This window comes from Symphodus melops, assembly GCF_947650265.1.
Source record: "Symphodus melops genome assembly, chromosome: 10".
NCBI lineage: Eukaryota > Metazoa > Chordata > Actinopteri > Labriformes > Labridae > Symphodus > Symphodus melops.
In genome coordinates this window covers 8,816,605-8,836,224 of record NC_136700.1, presented here as the reverse complement: position 1 = coordinate 8,836,224, position 19,620 = coordinate 8,816,605, and the positions used below count along the sequence as shown (strand labels likewise).

Below are 19,620 nucleotides of genomic sequence, written 5' to 3'. Positions count from 1 at the left end.
TTGAGTTATTCCACATTTAAGCTGCTTTATGCTCTTGCTCACATTTGAGGAATAAATATTAACACTTATTCAACTATTCTCGCTACACCTTACCCCTCCTTATCTCTATTGGTTAGTAGAGGGGAAAGATGAGATAGATCTGTCCTTGCAAAATAAGTTTCAACTGGAGAAAATCAGATATGCTAGATTTAATTAATACTGTGTTGTTATTTTAAAGATAAAGAAACAAACATAGTACAGCCACACAAAAAAGAAAACCAAATCTAAACCAAACTGTTTGACAATAAACAGCGAAGGTCCCTTTTCAATTCCTGACCACTGTAAATAAATGACTAAAAGCGTAGAAATAGACATTTAATGACTGATGTACGAGTTACTTAGGCCTGCATGAAATAAAACACTTCAACTATCAGAGTATAGCTTTTGTGTGCTAATGTGTTTTTAATCGTAAAATATACCATACATAATTTAAAGGAGCATATGATTTATAATGCATTTTAGTGCTATAGACAACTGATTTAACTGGTCATCAGGGGGAGGGCATGTGTTCTCCTAGAAGTATGCTCTAAAAGGCTCTGAACACATCTTGTGTCTTTCAGGTCTTAACTCAACAGGTCCCCCCCAATAGTTCTTCAAACATAATGAATTTTCTAAGGTATACGAAAATGTAAAATACTTCATAAGTATATGTTTCAAAGTAAAAGTATTTTAAAGTATGATTTGTGAATGAAAAGGTTGTGCAGGAAATTGTGTAAAGTCTTGACAGAGCAAGTGTTGTATGATAATGCAACATAATCCATATAGTTGTGAGGAAGAGTGTAATTAAATGTAGGCCACTTCATGAGGTGGATGTTTTGAAGGAGTAGCAGCAGTTTGTCTTGAGTGAAAGTCATACAAGTTATTATTTGGAAGGGCGCAATAGTCTCTTGTAGTCTTCAATGCCTGCATGTGCACTTCACAAACATATTAACCTATTTATTATGACATCAAATAAGGTCACTATTAATGCAAGAATAGTTGTAAAATAAAAAAAAAATAAATAAAAGGCCAGGCTATATTTTACCATAAAAGAATTCTGATAGGCAGCCCTGTTGCATTCGGCTCACTACACTGTCCACTCCTCAATCAATGCAGGCTTCATCCTCGTATCCAGGCCTCTGTCTCCCTCTGACTGAGCATTTGTGCATTGTCCCCCCACCCCCCTCAGCTGGACTGCAGTCAGTGGGTGTACACCTGCACCACAGCGGGCCTTGTGGACACGGAGCGTCGTAAGAGCTGATTCAGACTGGCCGAACAGAGTAGAGTAGGCCCGCCATTTCCCCTCCTCAGTAGTCTTTTTTTCTTTCATAGCGCTTTAACGCCGAGCAGCGGCGGCAGCGGCAAGAGGAGGAGCGGCGGCGCGGCGGAGCGGCGGCGAGCAGCGGAGGAGGCAGGCAGGCAGGCAGGCAGGCAGGGATCCGGTGTTCCACATCGGGATGAGAGCGAGACAGAGACCCGGGTCGGATGAGTCAGCGAGCGGACCCTTTAGTCCCTGAGATCTGAAATAATAAGGCAGGGAGCCGAGCGGCGCCTCAGCAGAAGAAACAGTCTGGCAATTTTGATTGTTGTTGTCAGATTCCGCTTCTCTTTTATTCCGCCCTCGCCTGGTCCGTGTCTGCCATAGCTTGGTTGTGATTTTGTATCCTCCAAGCCGGGGGTAAGGAAATAAAGGGGGGCTCCAGCCAGCCGGCAAAGGTTGTGGAGGAGGTGGAGGTTTTATTATTATACTATTTTACACCGGGAAACAAAATAAGCGGTACATTTTTTTTAACGCGTATTGTGTGCTACATCGAGGGAGTGAGCGAAGATGTCGGGCCAGAGCATTACGGACCGGATCACCGCAGCCCAGCACAGTGTAACGGGATCCGCTGTGTCAAAAACAGTGTGCAAGGCCACCACACACGAAGTCATGGGCCCGAAAAAGAAACATTTGGACTGTGAGTATCTTTTCTACAGCAGCAGTGTTTAAGTTAAATCACCGCAGGAGCCGACGCCGCTTTGAATGACGACCAGGCCTCAAAGCCTCAACACAGGCTACATGCTACTGCTTGCATATGTCAGAGGAGATTATAATGTTTTACCATCGAGGACAGGCCTTGTTGACATGTTCCTGAGTGTGATAAGAGAGCTCTACAGGCACTACAAACCTTCATAAATACATTTCTCTTCGTTTTTTGTCATGAATGTTTTCCAAACTAGCCTGTCTAGCTGTCTGGTTTTTTGCTCATGTTGCCCCTTGTCTCTTCTTCTCATATTTACTCATTCTAATTTGACTTAAATATTTCTCCCACAGAAACAGTCGTCACATTTCTATTTATCTTTACTTGTCTCAAACAACATGTATGAAATAATCAGTGCAGGCAGGTGTGCCCCCTGCACCCAGAGGCCCCTGAGTTATGACTAACATTTACAGGAAGTCTTTGCAGTTAAATTACATCCATTTTATTGAACCTGCAGCAGCAGGACAGGTGTCCTGTGTAAGCACAGGCTTCATACTGAAGTAATGTGACACCTGCTGTTTAACATGGAGGGGTCGTGATGTTTCCACACACAATGAGGCATCACTGTTAGGGCCAGAATCACAGTCTGGGGTTGAAGTTTCTCAGGTGAAACAAAGGAGGAAGTTCCCCAGCTTAATGTTTCCTTACTTACTTCCTTATTGAGGACATTAGACAGAGTCCAATATGTAACCTATATGTAAGTCCTATATCTTCCTCCCCCTCCACCTTTTAGAAAAGTCATTAGTCTGATGCAGTCCCAGTCAGAGGAGTCAGTTCTTCCTATACCTGGACATGCTGTGGTGTTTTGTTCTGCTTATTGATCTGCAAATACAATAATGGCAGGAAGGAAAGTGTTTTTTATGAAGGCCATTCATCATTAGAGGAGTTGAGCAACAGTCAAGGTGAGATGTGTGTTCAGTAACTTAAGCCTACAGGTTGTATGAAGGCCTGTGAAGAGTAATTGAACATGGACATTCACGCCTCTTTGCTGCTTTTTGAAGTTACTCGTAGGTAGCTTGTTGGCTGATTTCCCCACCTGTTGTGTGGCTCGTGTGACTCTCGTGAGGTGAGATGAGTGAAAGTTGGCAGCGTGGCTCCCTTGCTGGCTCAACCCAGCCACTGACGGCATGCCTTCATAAGCACTTTACAGACGGTGTATATAATTATCGTAGATAATTGTACGCCGTCCTCTTGGTTCATGTTGTAACATAAAAGATGATGACTGGCAGGATGAGCCAAAACACAGCACGAAGAATGTTTAATGGATTCCTTAGTGTCAGCTGTAAGTTTGGTCATGGCAAGAATTGAAGAAACTACTGCTCTGTTTCGCTTTAGGGCTTTTGGAAAGAGAGTAGAGATGAATCATCACTGCAAAAGAAGTGTTTGGGCTCATCTGAGAAATAAAAATGTCTTCTTGAACAGATGAATCAAAACAAAATCAAATTTCTCTTTAAGCTCAACACAAAAAAACAAATACAAACATTTGTTAAATTACAGATACGAAATTAAATTCCTGCGTCAATATCAAGAGTGTACTTCACATTTTGTAACTCTTTCTGCACCAAAAGGGTGTTTATGTTAAGTCTCGTGCAGAACAGGAAGTGTTTCATATATAAACTTTCTGTCAACCCAGTAACAGGCTGAGCTGAGGCAGATATTTAATCTCCTGATGAACAGCGACTTTTTATGTATGTTATGCTGTATTGATCCCCGAGGGAGAAATGAAGTGCTTTCACTCTGGTGAACATGCAACATACACACATAGGCTCATGCACAAACCTATGGACATGCACTGATGGAGAAAGCTTGGGGGGGGGGGAGTGTGCTTTGCTCAAGGGCAACCCGGCAGTGCTCAGGAAGTGGTCTGGCACCTCTCTGGCTACCAGACAAATGTCCATATTTGGTCTGTCTGCACCGGGACTCAAACCGGCGGTTCCTAACTTAAGTCTCTACGGACTGAGCTACTGCCGCCTTATACTCCGCCTATGCTTCCTCTTCCTCCCATGCAAACCTGACAACTGAGCGTGGTCCTGAAAATACAAAAACAATGTTTATAAGTTACCTTAGCTTGAGAGGTATATACACATTATTAGTGTGACACAATCATAAAACAGACTGTGGATTATCTTAAAAGTTGTTTGCGCGAGGTCACACGACAGCAACAGAGCAAACATGGCTGACAAACTTTAATGTCTTATCTTCTGTTAGAGGGTACATCCATTTGGGTGCACTTCTGACAGGCTAGAAAGAAGACTTCACCTTCACTTGTAAATGTCAGACTGATCCATTTGTTCAGCCTTAGTAAATCAGATACATACACCTGGCTCTTCTCCAAATACACATCAGCTGCTGTCAGATGTTTTACACATGTACAGCTCCAAGAAGAATGACCCTCAGGTGGTCGACAGATGAATGAATTCATGAGTATGTGTACTCGAACACATCATTACTTTCAAAACGAGCGGTACTAGAACATTCTCTTAAGTCTTGATTAAGACACGACGTGCCGTGACCTCGTGAACAAACTTGAAGTCGTTTGTAGTCCTGGAGCTCTTTCAAATCTGGGAAACTCGTCTGTCCTCATAAAAGATTTTATGGAAAGGTCACGATTTTCACCGTGACGTTTACATCCCCGTGAATACACCTCCGTCCTCTCTGCGGCTTCACTTTTGCTCGTCTTGTCGCCACCTGTTGGAGTCTCGAGAACTCATCTAGGAACCTTTGAGCTAAAACATTAATAAAACATTTTATTAATTTTTTTGGAGAGTTGAACATGTTCTGAGTTGTGTTCACAAACATGTTTGAGGTTTCACTCACGTTTCTACAGTGATTAGAGTGATCAGTCAGTATTTTAATGGCACATACTTTATTAAAACTAAAACGTAGTAGCCTTCTACGAGCTTTTGGCTGAAAGAGCAGATAAAAAAAAACCCAATCCCTTTGACATTATCATTGAGTCATTCAGTTGAAGATTTGTTGTAAAAGTTTGTCTGTTATTCCTGAAGACGGTTCAAACGCAACTGAAGCATTTGTTTGAACTGTTTCAGAAACAATGTGCTCCATAAGGTACATCCATCTAAACTGTTTGGGCGCAGTGGTCAGTGTGCACGTCCCATATATGTAGGCTATAGTCCTCGACGTGGGTGGCCCGGGTTCGATTCCAACCTGTGGCTCCTTTCCCGCATGTCAATCCTCTCTCTCTCTCTATCTCTATCCACCGTCCTACCTCTCCAATAAAGGTACAAAAAAATCAAAATGTACAAATTAAAGAAACAATGTTTTTTTTTTTTAAACAACATTCTGAAGCAAATCGGATTCATTCAAGATTCCCACCATATACTGTACTTTAACCCATTGGGGAGTCTTCTCCTCAGCTAAATGAAACACTGTTTTGCAGCCTTGTGTACCGTCATGATGACTTCTTCATGACTACATTTGTGTCCCATAAATGAATCGCATCACAATTAACGTGAAACGCTGTGAACGTTTAGTGCACACCGACTCAAGCATGACTGTGCTCTCAGTGTTTCCTCCTCCTCCTCCCTGCTCGTCTCCTCTTCTCGTCGTCATCGTCTCCTTCCTTCTCCGGGCAGTTCATCCACCCATGCTAACTGCTGCTGTTTCAGCTTCTCGAGAAGGTTATCCTGTCCTACTTCCCCCCCCCCCGCCCGCCCGCCCGCCTGCCCGCCCTCCCCCTCCACCTTTACAAAAGTCAAATATGGGACAGAAAGGGAGGCCCAGTTCCCTTCCAGTCTGATCACTGTTGTGAGTGACAGGTCTCTTTCACTGACATCACTGAACCACACATTAGAGGACCGTATGAGACGAGGAAGTGGGACACCTTAATGCCCTCGCCACACTTTGTCGCTCGGCTAAAAGGACGTTTCGCTGTTTTTGCTTTTGGCTGCAGAGATCTCTGAAAGCAAACTGATAAATGAAGGTTTATTACGTTAATGTAACTTCGACAAAGCGTCCTGTTTAAGATGCTGATTTCCTATTTGACTGTCAGCGTTTCACAGATCTTTTTGTTTAGATGAAAGTCAATGGCAGCAGATGTCTGACAATAGAAACACAGTGGCTAACACTGTTACTTCCTCATGTAGGGCGTGATTTGTCAGGAAGAAGTAAAACATGGCTCCGAGAGCTGAATGAGTTTTGCAAATATGCATCATTTAGAATCTGTTTGAAGATAATGACGTACATTTTTCTAACATGCTGACAGCATTTGTCTCATTCTCTAACAAACGCTTTAATCACCCAAGTGTGGCTTAATGTTAGATTAACTAAATCAATGATCAACATTAAAGCTAAACAGCTTGAAAATGAAGTTTCCTAATAAACTGATCATCATATCTTTAGGAAGAAAAATCCAGTTACTGTTTATAATAAATATATTGTTTGCGAATTTGTCACTTTGAGAGGTGTATTGAAAAAATAGAAGCCTGTCTTATTGAAGCTTTTCAGTTTTGTCTCTACATTAAATCATCTTTCTAAAATCCAGCTCTTAAGAACTCATGAGAAACGTGTCTTAAAGGTTTTGGGCCTCGGAGCTTCTGCTCTCAGGTTCTCAGCTCAAACAAGCTGCACATGTGGTGACCAGTAATGGAGGACAGGGGCATGAGTCACGTCTCCGACTATTTTTGGCTCTGACTTCTACAAATTATTTTAAGCATCTGTGCTTACGTTTTCATAGAAGGCAGCTCAACGTGAATCCTGTTGGACATGTGACGGACGATAATCGAGGTCATCTATGAGTCGGTGTGTGTTCACGGATTATAAAATAAACTGTCTACAGGAAGAAGTTTCAAATGTGTTTTATCGTGTTGTAGTTTATCAGTGGTTCTGAGCTGGACAGTTCTTCATGAAATAGTGACCCAGATTTTATTTTTTATTTATTTTTTTCTTCAACCAATCAGATTTATTGAATAAAAATTTTTGCATCTTGGACCTCAGAGAAGGAACAAAAACAGCATGTTTCACCATCGCTTCATATACTTTTTGACACTTTTTTTTTTCCAGTCACATGAAGCACTGGTTTAAATGGTAGTGAAACATTCAGTTAAAACATGACAGCATTAAGATCGTATTGTCTGCATTTCTTTTTTGTGTTTCGTGCAGTTTTGAATTAATACAAGAACTAAATAATTCATTCATGTGGCCGACATTAAAGTGGGGAATGTAAGTTGATTAAATCAAATGAAGACTTCAAATGTGTTATTTGTCAAACCCATCAAGCCCAAAAAAAGAAAAACAACCCAAAGATATTTATTTTATTTTGACAAAAAGCAAAGAAAGTCAGCCTGAAAGCACAAGCTTCTGCTAAAGTGGCTGAGTAGGAAGTTTAGCTCGGTTATTTAGCTATGAGCTACGACTTGAGAAGCAGCACCGACACTTTAGCGACAGAATGTCGTTTTGTTGGCCACGACCACCGCGGTCCAGCGGCGTATCAGTTTGAACAGTGAACACAGGCAGCGAGTGCTGACGTGAAGGAGAGCGCGGCGGCGTCGGCTCTGACTCGGCCTCCTTCAGGATTTCATTGATATGGCTCGAACATATTGAAACAAATAGCCCCATTTTTTTGCACTTCACTATTATATTTACGTTATAATCAAGTTTTTGTCGTGTTTGTTTCCTAAAGGTTGAAAAACCTACTTCTCCAAACAACCGTGAGAAAAATCAATAGAAGAAGTTTGAACATGTAGAGCGCTCAGTTCTGTGCGTATTTCGGACACAATATGTCGGATAAAAATACTTTGTACTGAAATGCCAAAACGTCTTCATACCCTTACACGTAGGTTGTAACGGTTTGTTTCATTACGTTCAGCACGACATGTATGTAACAAATATTCAGCTGAAGCGTGTTAAGCTCATGACCCTTCTCGTCTTTGCGGTGTAGATTTGATCCACTGCACCAACGAGATGAACGTCAACATTCCCCAGCTGGCCGACTCGCTGTTTGAGCGGACGACCAACACCAGCTGGGTGGTTGTGTTCAAGTCTCTCATCACGACACACCACCTCATGGTCTACGGCAACGAGGTGAGAACACACACACACACACACACACACACACACACACACACACACACACACACAGTTTAAGATTCACTTATTTCAGCATTCATGTGTTACTAATGGCGTTATTGTGTCGTCCTCTCCTGCAGCGTTTTGTCCAGTACTTGGCTTCAAGGAATACACTTTTCAACCTCAGTAATTTTTTGGATAAAAGTGGGCTACAAGGTAACATTTGTCCTTCTCTTTTGATACCAGCTCCATCTTAAAAGTCACTTACATACAGATTTAGTTCACGAGTTCTGCTGGCTGTTTTTCCCTCTAGGCTACGACATGTCCACGTTTATCAGGAGATACAGTCGATACCTGAACGAGAAAGCTGTTTCATACAGACAGGTGGCTTTCGACTTCACCAAAGTGAAACGAGGGTAAGAGCGCCAAACTGTTTTTTGTTGTTGTTTTTAATCCTACAATATCAAAGAGAGTCAAGATCCTTGTCACTTTTCTTTATTTGAGAAAAAAAATACCAGTGTGTTCATTATTGATAAATATCAAGGACTTTTAAAATGATCAACTTTCTTTTCTTTTTTTAACTACAAGATGTCAGAAATTGGTGATTTATATGTATCACTAAAGTATATGTTTTCAGATGATTTGCGGCGATAGATGATTTTTGAAAAAGCAGCAGTCAGTAACATGTCTTTGGGAGGTACAGTGGTTCGTGCTGTCGCCTTATAGTGTGGAGGTTCCTGGTTCAAATCCCAGTCAGACAGGGCTTCTCTGTGTGCAGTTTGCATGTTCTCTTCAGGCACTCCGGCCTCCTCCCACAGTCCTGAGACCTGCTCCTTAGGTCAATGGGTGACTCTAAATCGCCCGTAGGTGCTGTCTGTCCTATCATTGACTGGTGGCGGCTGGGATAACTAACTGTTACAAACTTTAATTTTGTTAATGATAGGAAAGAGTTGAAACATGTCCACATTTTTGCAGCCCTTAATGTGACTTTACACTTAAATCAAAATATGTGAAATTACTGTAAAACAACAAATTTCTACTATTTGAGGGGTTTTTTTCAAGGTGAACATGCAGAGAAGTAGTCAATCCAAGAACTGGATCTGTAACTTTATTGAGTTAATAATAAAGGTTTTTTTTTTTTTTTTTTAAAGCACTAGAAAATATTTTTTGAATAAAAAAAATCTGCTTTTTTTTAGTTAGTTTTTTTTTTTAATAAATCTGCTGCTTCTAGCTTTTTAAGTTGATGCTCACTTTGCCATTAGGAAAAGTGAACCAAATTACTTTTGTTTATTTTGACTGTTGAAATGACGATATTCTGATATTTTGCTCTGTCAGGATGAGTAGTCGGTCTCGGCCCGACAGTCTAAAGACGTCAGGAGTCTGTTTCCATGTTTTAATATCTGCACTGCTGTACTCATCTATCTTCCCCTCCTTCTGTCTCCTCTTCATCCTCCCTCTCTCCATCCTCCCTCCGTCCGTGTGCGCGCACAGCGTGGACGGCGTGATGAGGACCATGAATACAGAGAAGCTGCTGAAGACCATCCCCATCATTCAGAACCAGATGGACGCCCTCCTTGATTTCAATGTGAGTTCGCGGTGAAGCCTCCTGCAGCTCCGGCCACTGGAAGCTGCTCGTCTGGAGTAAACAGATTGCACAGTGGCTGTCAGATGCATTATCTTAGTTCTCATACAAACAGGCGTTGCTTTTGGACGTCGCCGTAAGACAAATGTGATTGCTTTCCCTCAGGTCAATGCCAACGAGCTGACTAATGGAGTCATCAACGCAGCCTTCATGCTCCTCTTCAAAGACTCCATCAGGCTGTTTGCTGCTTATAATGAAGGCATTATTAACCTGCTCGGTACGACCTTCACAAACAACGTTCACTTTCTAACTTTTGATTTGTCCTCAGTTAATAAGGTCTGTGTTTCACCTCAATCCACTTTTATGTTCATCACCAAACAGAGAAATACTTTGACATGAAGAAGACTCAGTGTAAAGAAGGTTTGGACATTTATAAGAAGTTTCTCACCCGAATGACTCGGATATCAGAGTTCCTCAAAGTAGCAGAAGTACGTTAAAGCAAACATTCCTCTCATTTACTTTAAATTCTGCAGCTGCAGGATTGTCATTGAAATGTTTCTCTGTCTTGCCTAACAGCAAGTGGGCATCGATCGAGGAGACATTCCAGACCTTTCTCAGGTAAGCGCAGAACATTTTGAAGACGGTAATAAAATAAACGGGTTTCCCCACTCCTCTCAGAAGGTCCTTCCTGGCTCTCTCTTTTTAAATTTCCAGCTTTAAACTTCTCTTTTTGCATTTGCTTTGTCCTTGTCCAATTCCAGTCTGAAACACAGAAGAGAATCCCTTTCTAAATAAAACACCTTGCATGCTTTCCTCCTCCTAGCGCATGTCTGCTAGAGGAGGCGCTCTTCTTCTTTTTCTTGTCCTTCTTCTTCTTCTGCCGCTCTTTATCTTCTCCCTTTTCTTCTCCTTCTTTCTACAGTAAATAAAGGTGTTTGAAAGTAATCACGGTATTTGCAACCCTCTTAGAAGAATTGCTCAGTGACAGTTAGACATTTCATGATAAAAAAATAACGAGCGCGTACTGCTGTGCCCGACTGTGGGGACCATTTCCCCATAAATATTTCACCTCCGGAGAGCTGCAGCTAAAATGCATTCCCCTCTGACTGTCACCACCTTTATATTCTGTATTTTCCCCCTTTATCTTTCCACTTCAGTTCACAGTTTGTGTAAGTACTATCATTTCACTCTTCTTCTATGTCCGTGACTGCTTCAGTGTTGTCTTTTTGCATGCCTCTGCTCTGACTCTGTCTCCTACATCGTGGTGAAAACAGTTGAAGGAAAAAACACTCGCTGTGGTAAATCCTGTTCATGTTGGTCCCATTTTTTTCTTAAATTTCTTTATTTTTTGAGGTGTAAATCCAGTGTAGCTCATCGACTGTGACATGGCTACCCTGTTGTGCTTAGACACGGACGATTCAACAACGCACAGGTTGTTGAAAGTGCTGTGGTGCAGTACGTCATCCCACACAGATGTTACTCTCATCCAAAGTAGCTTTTGGCTGGAATGCAGTCATCGATCAGTGGTGGGTTACTAATAGCCAAAAAAGAAAAAAAACGTGAGCCAAAATCTACCCTCCTAATGAACAAGATTGGTTTGGAGTATATCATTTGAGTAGTGATTTCAGCTCAATCTCGGTTGCCCACCACTGTCTTTACTGGTCTTGATGTCCATACACACTATTTCTCTGTGTGTCAGGATCGTGCTGATTGTGTTTTTCTGTCACCACAGGCTCCCAGCAGCCTTCTGGAAGCTCTGGAGCAGCACTTGGCCTCTTTAGAGGGCAAGAAGGTCAAAGACTCCACCGCAGCCAGCAGGTATGCTAATCCTGCCGTCACTGTCTCGGAATGAATCTCATCTTTTCTTTGAATCTCAGGGACTGAACAATATAATGTTTTTTGTTTTTTTTTGATTTGTAAGATTTATCCGTGCTCCATCTAATGAGTTGATGGGCGAGATTTGTATGGCACCTTTTTGAATGTTTGGGTAATTTAAAGTGTTTTACAAATGACAGACAGGCATTAAAGTACAAACGCATGAACAAAATCAGACTAGTGCACATGAGAAATAAAGATGTTACCAAATGTGAAATAAAGTGAATAAAAGAGAACAAAAAAGGAAATAAAACAACAGGAAATTGTATTTTTATTCCCTGCAGGGCGAGCACTCTGTCGAATGCAGTGTCATCGCTGGCCAGCACGGGGATGTCCTTCACTAAAGTAGACGAGCGCGAGAAGCAGGCGGCTCTGGAAGAGGAGCAGGCTCGGCTCAAAGCGCTGAAGGTTGCTTTTATTTTGAAGAAGAAAACCCCTGTTACTTTTCACCTACATCTAAGCAGAATCCAATTGTATTTATGACTTGTTCGCTCTCACTCAGGAACAGAGGCTCAAGGAACTCTCAAAGAGGCCCTCTTTCGCCACCACCGACACGTCACCCATCTCCACCACCGGGGGCACCATCAGCACAGCACCAGCCCTCGACCTCTTCTCCACACCCAGCTGCTCTAACGGGTACTGCTTAGATCTTCACAGCACATAGCCTCGATGTTTCTATCATTCTTAGTTGAAAACAACACGTTCTTCCTCTTTTCATTTTTGATGGCTAATTTGAGGAGAAAAAGTTAGTTAGGTCTTCACACATTCATAAGCTGAATAGCCACACACATATTGATGGCAGAGATTTAAGAGTCAGTCCCTTGCAGCTCTGTGGTGCGCATAAGCTCCTATGACAATTATATGACAATACTATTTGTCTCTGAAGCCGTGACTTTATTATGAAGAGAAAAATCCAAACCTGACATTGTCAAACTGTAATAAACAAAGCCCAGTGACTCAGAGTAAACCACTTAAGGATTACAGAAACAGAGAAAAATATATTTAAGGAGAGGATTGAGCTCAAAGTGCAAAAAAAAAAAAAAAAGAATTAGAATTAAAAAATGTAAAAGTCAGAAAAAAAATCGCAAAGAATCAGTTCTGAAACCATTTTTTTTTGTCTTGATAGTAGACCTTTTTTTCAGTCTTGTGCAAGCAAACGTAGTGCTTGAACAAGGCATCTTCTGCTCTTGTTTCCTTCCTGTGTGCAGGGCAGTGAAGATAGAGAGTGACCTCTTTGACCTGCAGTCGACTTTCCAGCCGTCCATGCAGTCAGGCTCAACAGGGCTTCCAGTGGCAACAGCATGGGCAGGTAAGAAAAAAAAAAAGAGCTGACTTCCAACCGACACCTGTGTTTGAGGACTCTGCATGCTCTCCTTCTTTAGTTGTTGTCTGACTCTGATGCCCACCTCTTCCTCTCCACTCTGTTCTGTCTTTTTCCCCTTTTCTCTGTCTGTCTCTCTCTCTCTCTCTCTGCCTGCATAGATCCTTTCACCTCTGCTGAAGCTGGAGACGAATCCATGCCAAACCTTAACCCTTTCCTCTCAAAACTCGTTGTCGATGCCACTCACTTACCTGTCGTGTCTTCAGACGGTGTTAGCTTTCCCTCTAGGACATCTGGTCATGAAATGTTTGGTGGTAACGGCTCATTTTGTTTCTCCTCAGAAGTCTTGTCACTCTGGTTCATTTCTCTGTACTCACTTTAAAAGCATGACTGACTTGCATGTTAGTGTGCCGCTGTAGTTTAAATGTTGATTCTGTCTTATCTTTTTCCTTTTGTCTGTCTGCATAACGCACCTTATTACTGTACATAACAAGCTCAACGGATGATGTTTCTGAATGAGAACAATGCTTCTGTATCAACCAGGAGCCTCCATGTCCCACTGTAAAGCTTATTGTGCTTTACAGTCCACCTCCATCCTCTCTTTTTAATGAACAGTTTGCTGTTGAATTGTAATACAAAAGTGCCATAGAGCTTTTAAGTTGAAACCTGTTTTCTTTTACCAACACTATGTTTGATTCTCCAGATCGTTACAATCCCTTTACTGACACAAACTCATCAGTATCAACCAATTACAAACGCACAGTGCGGATAGAACACTCCATCTCAGGTACTTGATGGCTCACCATCCCAGCCTATGTTTCCTGATCCCTGGCAAACATAGGAGCCCATGCACTGCCCTCAGGGCTCTGATTTAGGAATGATAGAAATGTGGACATGAGCTAATATTAAAGGAAAAATTCAAGACATGTTGGGATTTTTGGTTTCTTGCCTAGAGTTCGATGCACAAGTTTGATAATATTCGAATGAGTGTACGTTCAAGGTCAAATGAAAAACACAAACGTTACCTTTCTACAGTCACAGCAGAAGTTTTTGATCTTCATAGCGATTGCCAGAACATTCTCAAATGCAGTCATGCTCACTTAACAGCGATGTGACATTGGCTTGATTACATCCCATATCTCTGGCAGCCATCTTGGTTGTTAGTCCTCAGTGGTTCTGATTGTTCCCACCTTTAATTCATAGCTTTTAGCCACGTTGCCAGAGTGTGACGTCTATAAATAGGCAGGCAATAAGCTGACTTTGTACATTACACACACACTTTTACACTTAAGAGTCACATTTTGTTTCCCTTGGACGGAGCCAGGCTAGCTGTTTTCTTTAACGCTAAGCTATCGCGCTTAAGCGACACGTTTAGCAAGCAGACATTAGCGTGGAATCAATGTTGTAATCTAACTACAGGCAAGAAATCTTTCCTTTTTTTTTCTCCCCCAAGATATCCCAACTATTCCTCAAGTTCCTCCCCTTTGGTTGTTCTAAACAGATTCTGCTCTTTCATAGCCCCTGAATGTATTTCTTTGTCACAGCTACAGAATTGTTAGATCAGTTAGCTGTCTTTCTTCCTGACTGCATTACTGTCTTTTCCAACCTGTCTCTCTGGCCTGGCCTTGAAATGCCTCTCTCCTTTTGCTGTCTTTCTTTCTTCCTTCCTCTCTCTCTGTTTTTGGCTGCTCGTGGCGTGTCAGACTCCTTCTGTGGTCCAGTGTCCATTGCCCAGCACCTCCCACACCAGGCTCCTTACCCCACTGAGCCCTCTACTGTAGCAGGTCTATTCAGAGGTACTGAGCCTCTCTCTGGCATTATGCCTGCAGATTGATGCTTCACTTGTGTTCTATCAAGGAAATCAGAGGTCATTCAGCTCTTTGTTCAAATAACCACTCGTAGTTATTAAATACTGTACTACCACAGGCTAGTGAAAGGCTCCAAGTCCAAGAAGTAGACGCGTTATCAGCGTGCGTTAAGTTTGTCCGTCTTCTTTCTTATCTCTCATGAAGGATACTCAACGCCACAGGCCCCTCCTCAGCAGTCTGCAGGGGGACTCCAGGTGGACTTTGAGTCTGTTTTTGGAGCCAAAGCCGCAGGCAGCAACAGCCTCAATTCTGACGGTGAGGGGTTTTCTGTTATTTATGTATATCGCTGCACATGCGTCATCTGTGCTATAAGATGAGATAGACGTGCTTCGTTGTAGTTTGCTGACTAATCAGAGGCCTTTGTCACGAATGCAAAGCTCGATCTTTAGTGAGAGAACGGGTGTTTGTGTTCCCTGCATTGTATTTGTTCCCTCTGTCACTGAGTTGCCCAAAACTGCTGAGTGTCACTTTGTGAAGAAGTCATCGATGAGATTTGAGTATTTCCAGCATAAAGCTTCAGTGACTATTCAAACTATTATTTTAAACGTTTTAAAAGTACGAGTGGATTCTCTGTATATCCTGACAGATATTACTGGGAGTATCTTAAAACCTACTCTAGCTGGCTCCAACCTGCCGTCCGGCCTGCTGCCAGACAAGCTGGTTTCTGATGACCTTGACTCTTCCCTGGCTAACCTTGTCGGCAGTGAGTGTGATGCTTTGCTTTCAGTCGCTCTCATTACAGTCATCATCTTCGTTACAGTACAAAAGGACTCCAGATAGAATCCTAACGAGTTCCCCTTTCATTTCTTTTCCAGACCTTGGTATCGGGAATGGCACGATGAAGAAGTAAGTGATTTACAGCCGCTGTTACGCTGCTGTACAGAAGCAGCTTTGAGCTTTCAGTGCATGTACAAGCTAACGCCAACATCAACTGTGTTAATCCACAGTGACATCCACTGGAGCCAGCCGGGGGAGAAGAGGATGACTGGTGGCACCAACTGGCAGCCCAAAGCGGCCCCGTCCACGACCTGGAACCCCGTTTCCATGGTGACACACTTTTCCTTTTCACTGTCGCGCTCATGATTTGTGCCTCTGGTTACCTGTCATTTTCTTTAACAGCTGAATAACTGTGACTGTTTCTATGTTACGCTGCTGTCTGCCTTTCTCTGTGAGATCAATTCTCACCATCCTGTTTTTGTCTATTCAGCCTCCTTCAATCATGGCCTTCCCTGCCACCACACCCACAGGCATGATGGGATACGGCATGGTCAGTATCATGTTAATTATACTTTGCAGTGCAAGTGGATTTTATAACAGTGTGGCTTTAGTTCAGTCATTTTTTGAACATTTGAGTTAAAAAAAAAACTTTTTGGATTTTATGACTGATTTTACTCTTAAACAGTGACTGGCACAATTTGGGATCTATTTGCTATTTATCTTAGTTCATTTACATAGAAACAGTGTACTATCATATTGCAGACATAATTATCCTTAAAAGCTGATATTTTGAATATTTGAAGGATTAAGATTTGCAGAGAAATCAAAAAAAAATCAAAGAGGAGCCTGAAATAATTTATTGATGATTTTATTTATTTATATTAATAATAATAATTATATTATTTATCTTTTTTATAAAAAGTTTTTTACATCTTCCAGTTGCTTAAATGTGCCTGTTTTTTTTTTAAAGTTGTTATTATACATATGTTCCCTTTGGTTGGGACAAATTCCGCCTTTTTAAGTATATCAGATAAATATCAGATTAACTGTTGATGAAAATTATCCTCCGTTAAATCCAGCAGTTGAAATACACCATTACTGACTTCTTTCTTCTCTCTGCAACCTGCTGCAGCCTCCACAAATGAGCTCTATGGGGATGATGAATCCGCCCACCATGATGTACTCGCAGCCTGCGATGAGGCCACCCAACCCTTTCGGCTCTGTGTCGAGCGCTCAGGTGGGTGCACCGCAGTCTGACTGCTCCACCACGCTGCTGCACAATGAAGTCAGTATCTGTTTGCACAGTTATCCGGTTGAGTAAATAGGTGTTTCCATTGTGCTGTGATGTGGACCAATTAGTCAGTTTTTTAGCTTTACTGTCAGGTGTGAATGCTGCTGAAGATGATGACAGTTTGAACCAAGAGCCCTTCACTCTTTTGAGCTGAAGGGACACAACTGTGAATCATCTTCCTTGTTTTTACTCCCTGTTCTTCCCCAAACAACTCCTTTTTATTAACCCTTCTGTCATTCATCACAGTTTCTCCGGACTAATCTCATCCCTCCTCAGTCTCAGTACTGACTCTCTCACTTCTCCTCTGGTCCTCCTACTTCGTGTATTTCTTCCCTAAATAGCCCTCCGCAGCCTCTAGTCCTTCCAGCCAGAGTCCTCTCCGAGCCCCTGGACAGGACCCGTTTGCACACCTCTCTCTCAAGGATTTCTTGTAGAGCATCTCTTTAGGTACAGCATGCTCTCTGCCTGAGGGTGCACCTGCATGTTCTGCATGCCCAGTGCTTATAATACCCTTTTCTTTCCATTTATTTAATGTTTGCATGATGTCGTACTCATCGACTTGGATGTTACATGTCATTTTTTTTCTCAGTCATTTTGTTGTATCATGACCATGAAGTGCATGGAACTCTTGCTTTATATCACGATTAAGCTGCATCATTAACAAAGCCAGAGTCATCGTGACCCTTTGTTCTTTCATTATCATCACTTATCAGTCTTGTTTTTTTCTGCACCTTGTAACAGTTGCAGAATTTAATTGACTGTTCACCAAACTCTGCCCCCTCCAAAGTTTTGCTAATTTTAGCCATAACATGGTATTATAAAGTTTTAACAACAGTTGATTCATTGAAATGCAAGTGGTTTTAAACCTTAGCGGCACCAAACTAAATACAAGCAATCTTCTAATTTTCAACCTCTGACTATTGATGGGGTTGAAACAGGTCCTGGCAGGTTTTCTAATCTTTAGCTATCAAGCTAATAAAGCTAACGCTAGCTCCATGAGTTGGTCAACGATGATGTCACCAGCAGAAAATGTAAAGATTTTGTCTCATTTTAGACTAAATCAAGGTAAAATACATTTGAACTTGTTGATTGTAATTAATGATATCATTTATTATGTTAAACAAGTTAAAGGAAGCGGTGGATTAGAGCAAACTTTCTGCCTGAGACATGCAAGCCGGTCTATACCTAAATAGTCCTCTCAGGACTAATAGAATATCTCACTTAGGGAGGGTTCATTGAACACTCACTCTTCTGTATTATTCTCTTTATATTTTGAGATTTTAACTCATGTCTTCTGTTGCTTCTCTTGCAGATGCAGTTCATGTAATTTGAAGAAAGTGTCTATCAGAAGATGAAGCACTTAGCAGCAAAGCTTTATCCTCGTGGCCGTCTAACTCTTCAGAGAAACATTCACACACTATCCCCCCCCTCCCTCCCCCAAATACAGACATGTCAAGAACACAATGGTGCAACGACTGTCAGAAACCATGGTAACCATGTCCAAATGACGTATGGCACTAGCTCACACCCATTATTCTGTAACTTGTCCAAGACCTCGAGTGATGCTGCTGTCTAACCCCCTTAAAGAGGATTCCTTATCCATTTTACAGCGTGATCTGTAAAGATAGTTCTGGGTGCGCAGAAACTTTGGTGTTATGTATTTGGACAAACTGTGGATGCAAACAGCTTGATGTTCAGCGGAGCAGGGGATTGGAGGGAATGTGGAGAGCAGTCCTCCCCTTTCTTGATCCGATCATCCGCCATCCGTTCCCCACAGTAATTTAACTGTCACTGAGTAGTGATGCTAATGGCGTTTACACCTGTTTAGTTTTTGTCTTTTTTACCGTGTTTACAGTAGACATTCCTTGTGTGTTGTTTGTATTTATTTATGATTATTGGTTTAAGATTGGGGGAAAATAATCTACAGTACATTGAACACCTGTGGGAGTGCTTCAGCGTTAAACAAGGATCTCAGACTATCATCGAGAGGTAGAGTTAAAAATATCTATTATATAAATTACACCTATTAAGCGGAATGATAGAGCACTAAATATTCTACAAGTTTTGTGTTAAGAACATTTTTCACTAGATGAAAGATTTCACCATCTCCATTGTACTCAAAGTGCAGGGGTTAGAGTATGAGTCAGTTAACAGTATATAGTCGATTCTGTGCCTAGGGTTTTTTGCAATGGATTGGTTTCCTGTCTAGTTGAAGAAGAAGAAGAAAAAAAAAACACGTCATCCACGAAAATCTGAAGCGTGGCACTGGGTGGTGGGCTCCATTTGCTTTAAGCTTGGCATGCCATTGACTCACTGACCGTATTCAAGGCTGCCTTTACTCTGAATGTGAAAGAGTTGTCTTCATGTTGCACACATCTTTCCACTCTGCAGTTCCTCAGCTGGAGTTTTGAGGGGCAGGCGAGGGGGGCGGAGTCGAGCGAACATAGTGTGTCTGCTTGCTGGTTAGCTGTGGCTGTGAGGGGGGGAGGGGGGAGGGTCTCAGATTAGATGTAAATTAATTGTATAAAAGATCCAGAAGACCGGGGGGTGGCGGGGGGAGTGAAGGAGCACTGTTGATCGGTGCTCTGTGTATATAAAATACTGACTGTTCTTTAGGAGGTAAAAAGTGAAAGATGTATGAAATATGAAAGCAATTCAATCAAATTTGACTCTACCTAAGTTTGATTCAGGATATTCTCTGCGTTTGTCTCCGCAGATATTTTCTTTATGTAATTAGAACGTGTAGCAGACAATGACTGAAGTCTTTTCTTTCTTTTACAAATAAAGAGCAGCTTCCACAACATATTGGTCATGTATTTCTTTTCAGAGTGTACATTAAAATAACAGATATGATGCATTAGAAAACTTGAAATTTAGTTTTTATTATAAACTTTATGGACACC

The 19,620-nt window shown here is 41.8% G+C and overlaps 1 protein-coding gene across 7 annotated transcripts; it reads left to right on the top strand.

The window, feature by feature from the left end:
- The first annotated feature begins 654 nt into the window (after positions 1-654).
- picalmb (phosphatidylinositol binding clathrin assembly protein b) lies at positions 655-19,518 on the top strand. Of its 7 annotated transcripts, none has more exons than XM_079354627.1 (23): positions 657-1,976; positions 7,936-8,078; positions 8,204-8,279; positions 8,377-8,479; positions 9,555-9,648; positions 9,811-9,922; positions 10,027-10,133; positions 10,222-10,263; positions 11,378-11,463; positions 11,805-11,928; positions 12,029-12,156; positions 12,729-12,829; positions 13,003-13,155; positions 13,545-13,628; positions 14,545-14,637; positions 14,854-14,964; positions 15,296-15,412; positions 15,525-15,555; positions 15,657-15,756; positions 15,917-15,976; positions 16,559-16,663; positions 17,059-17,164; positions 18,030-19,518. In XM_079354627.1, exons 1-22 carry the CDS (start codon positions 1,847-1,849, stop codon positions 17,149-17,151), a joined length of 2,193 nt encoding a protein of 730 aa, XP_079210753.1. In that variant the 5' UTR covers positions 657-1,846; the 3' UTR covers positions 17,152-17,164; positions 18,030-19,518. The 7 variants fall into 7 exon arrangements, with proteins under 7 accessions (XP_079210754.1, XP_079210753.1, XP_079210752.1 ...); XM_079354626.1 differs by having other exon boundaries at positions 661-1,976; positions 12,023-12,156; XM_079354628.1 differs by lacking the exon at positions 17,059-17,164 and having other exon boundaries at positions 655-1,976; positions 12,023-12,156.
- The last annotated feature ends 102 nt before the right edge of the window (positions 19,519-19,620 follow it).

Coding starts and splice junctions, on each gene's coding strand:
- picalmb (XM_079354626.1), top strand. CDS start 1,847: ATGTCGGGCCAGAGCATTACGGACCGGATCACCGCAGCCCAGCACAGT. Junction 13,629..14,544: donor GATAGAACACTCCATCTCAG/GTACTTGATGGC, acceptor GTGGCGTGTCAG/ACTCCTTCTGTGGTCCAGTG. Junction 15,977..16,558: donor GCATGATGGGATACGGCATG/GTCAGTATCATG, acceptor AACCTGCTGCAG/CCTCCACAAATGAGCTCTAT.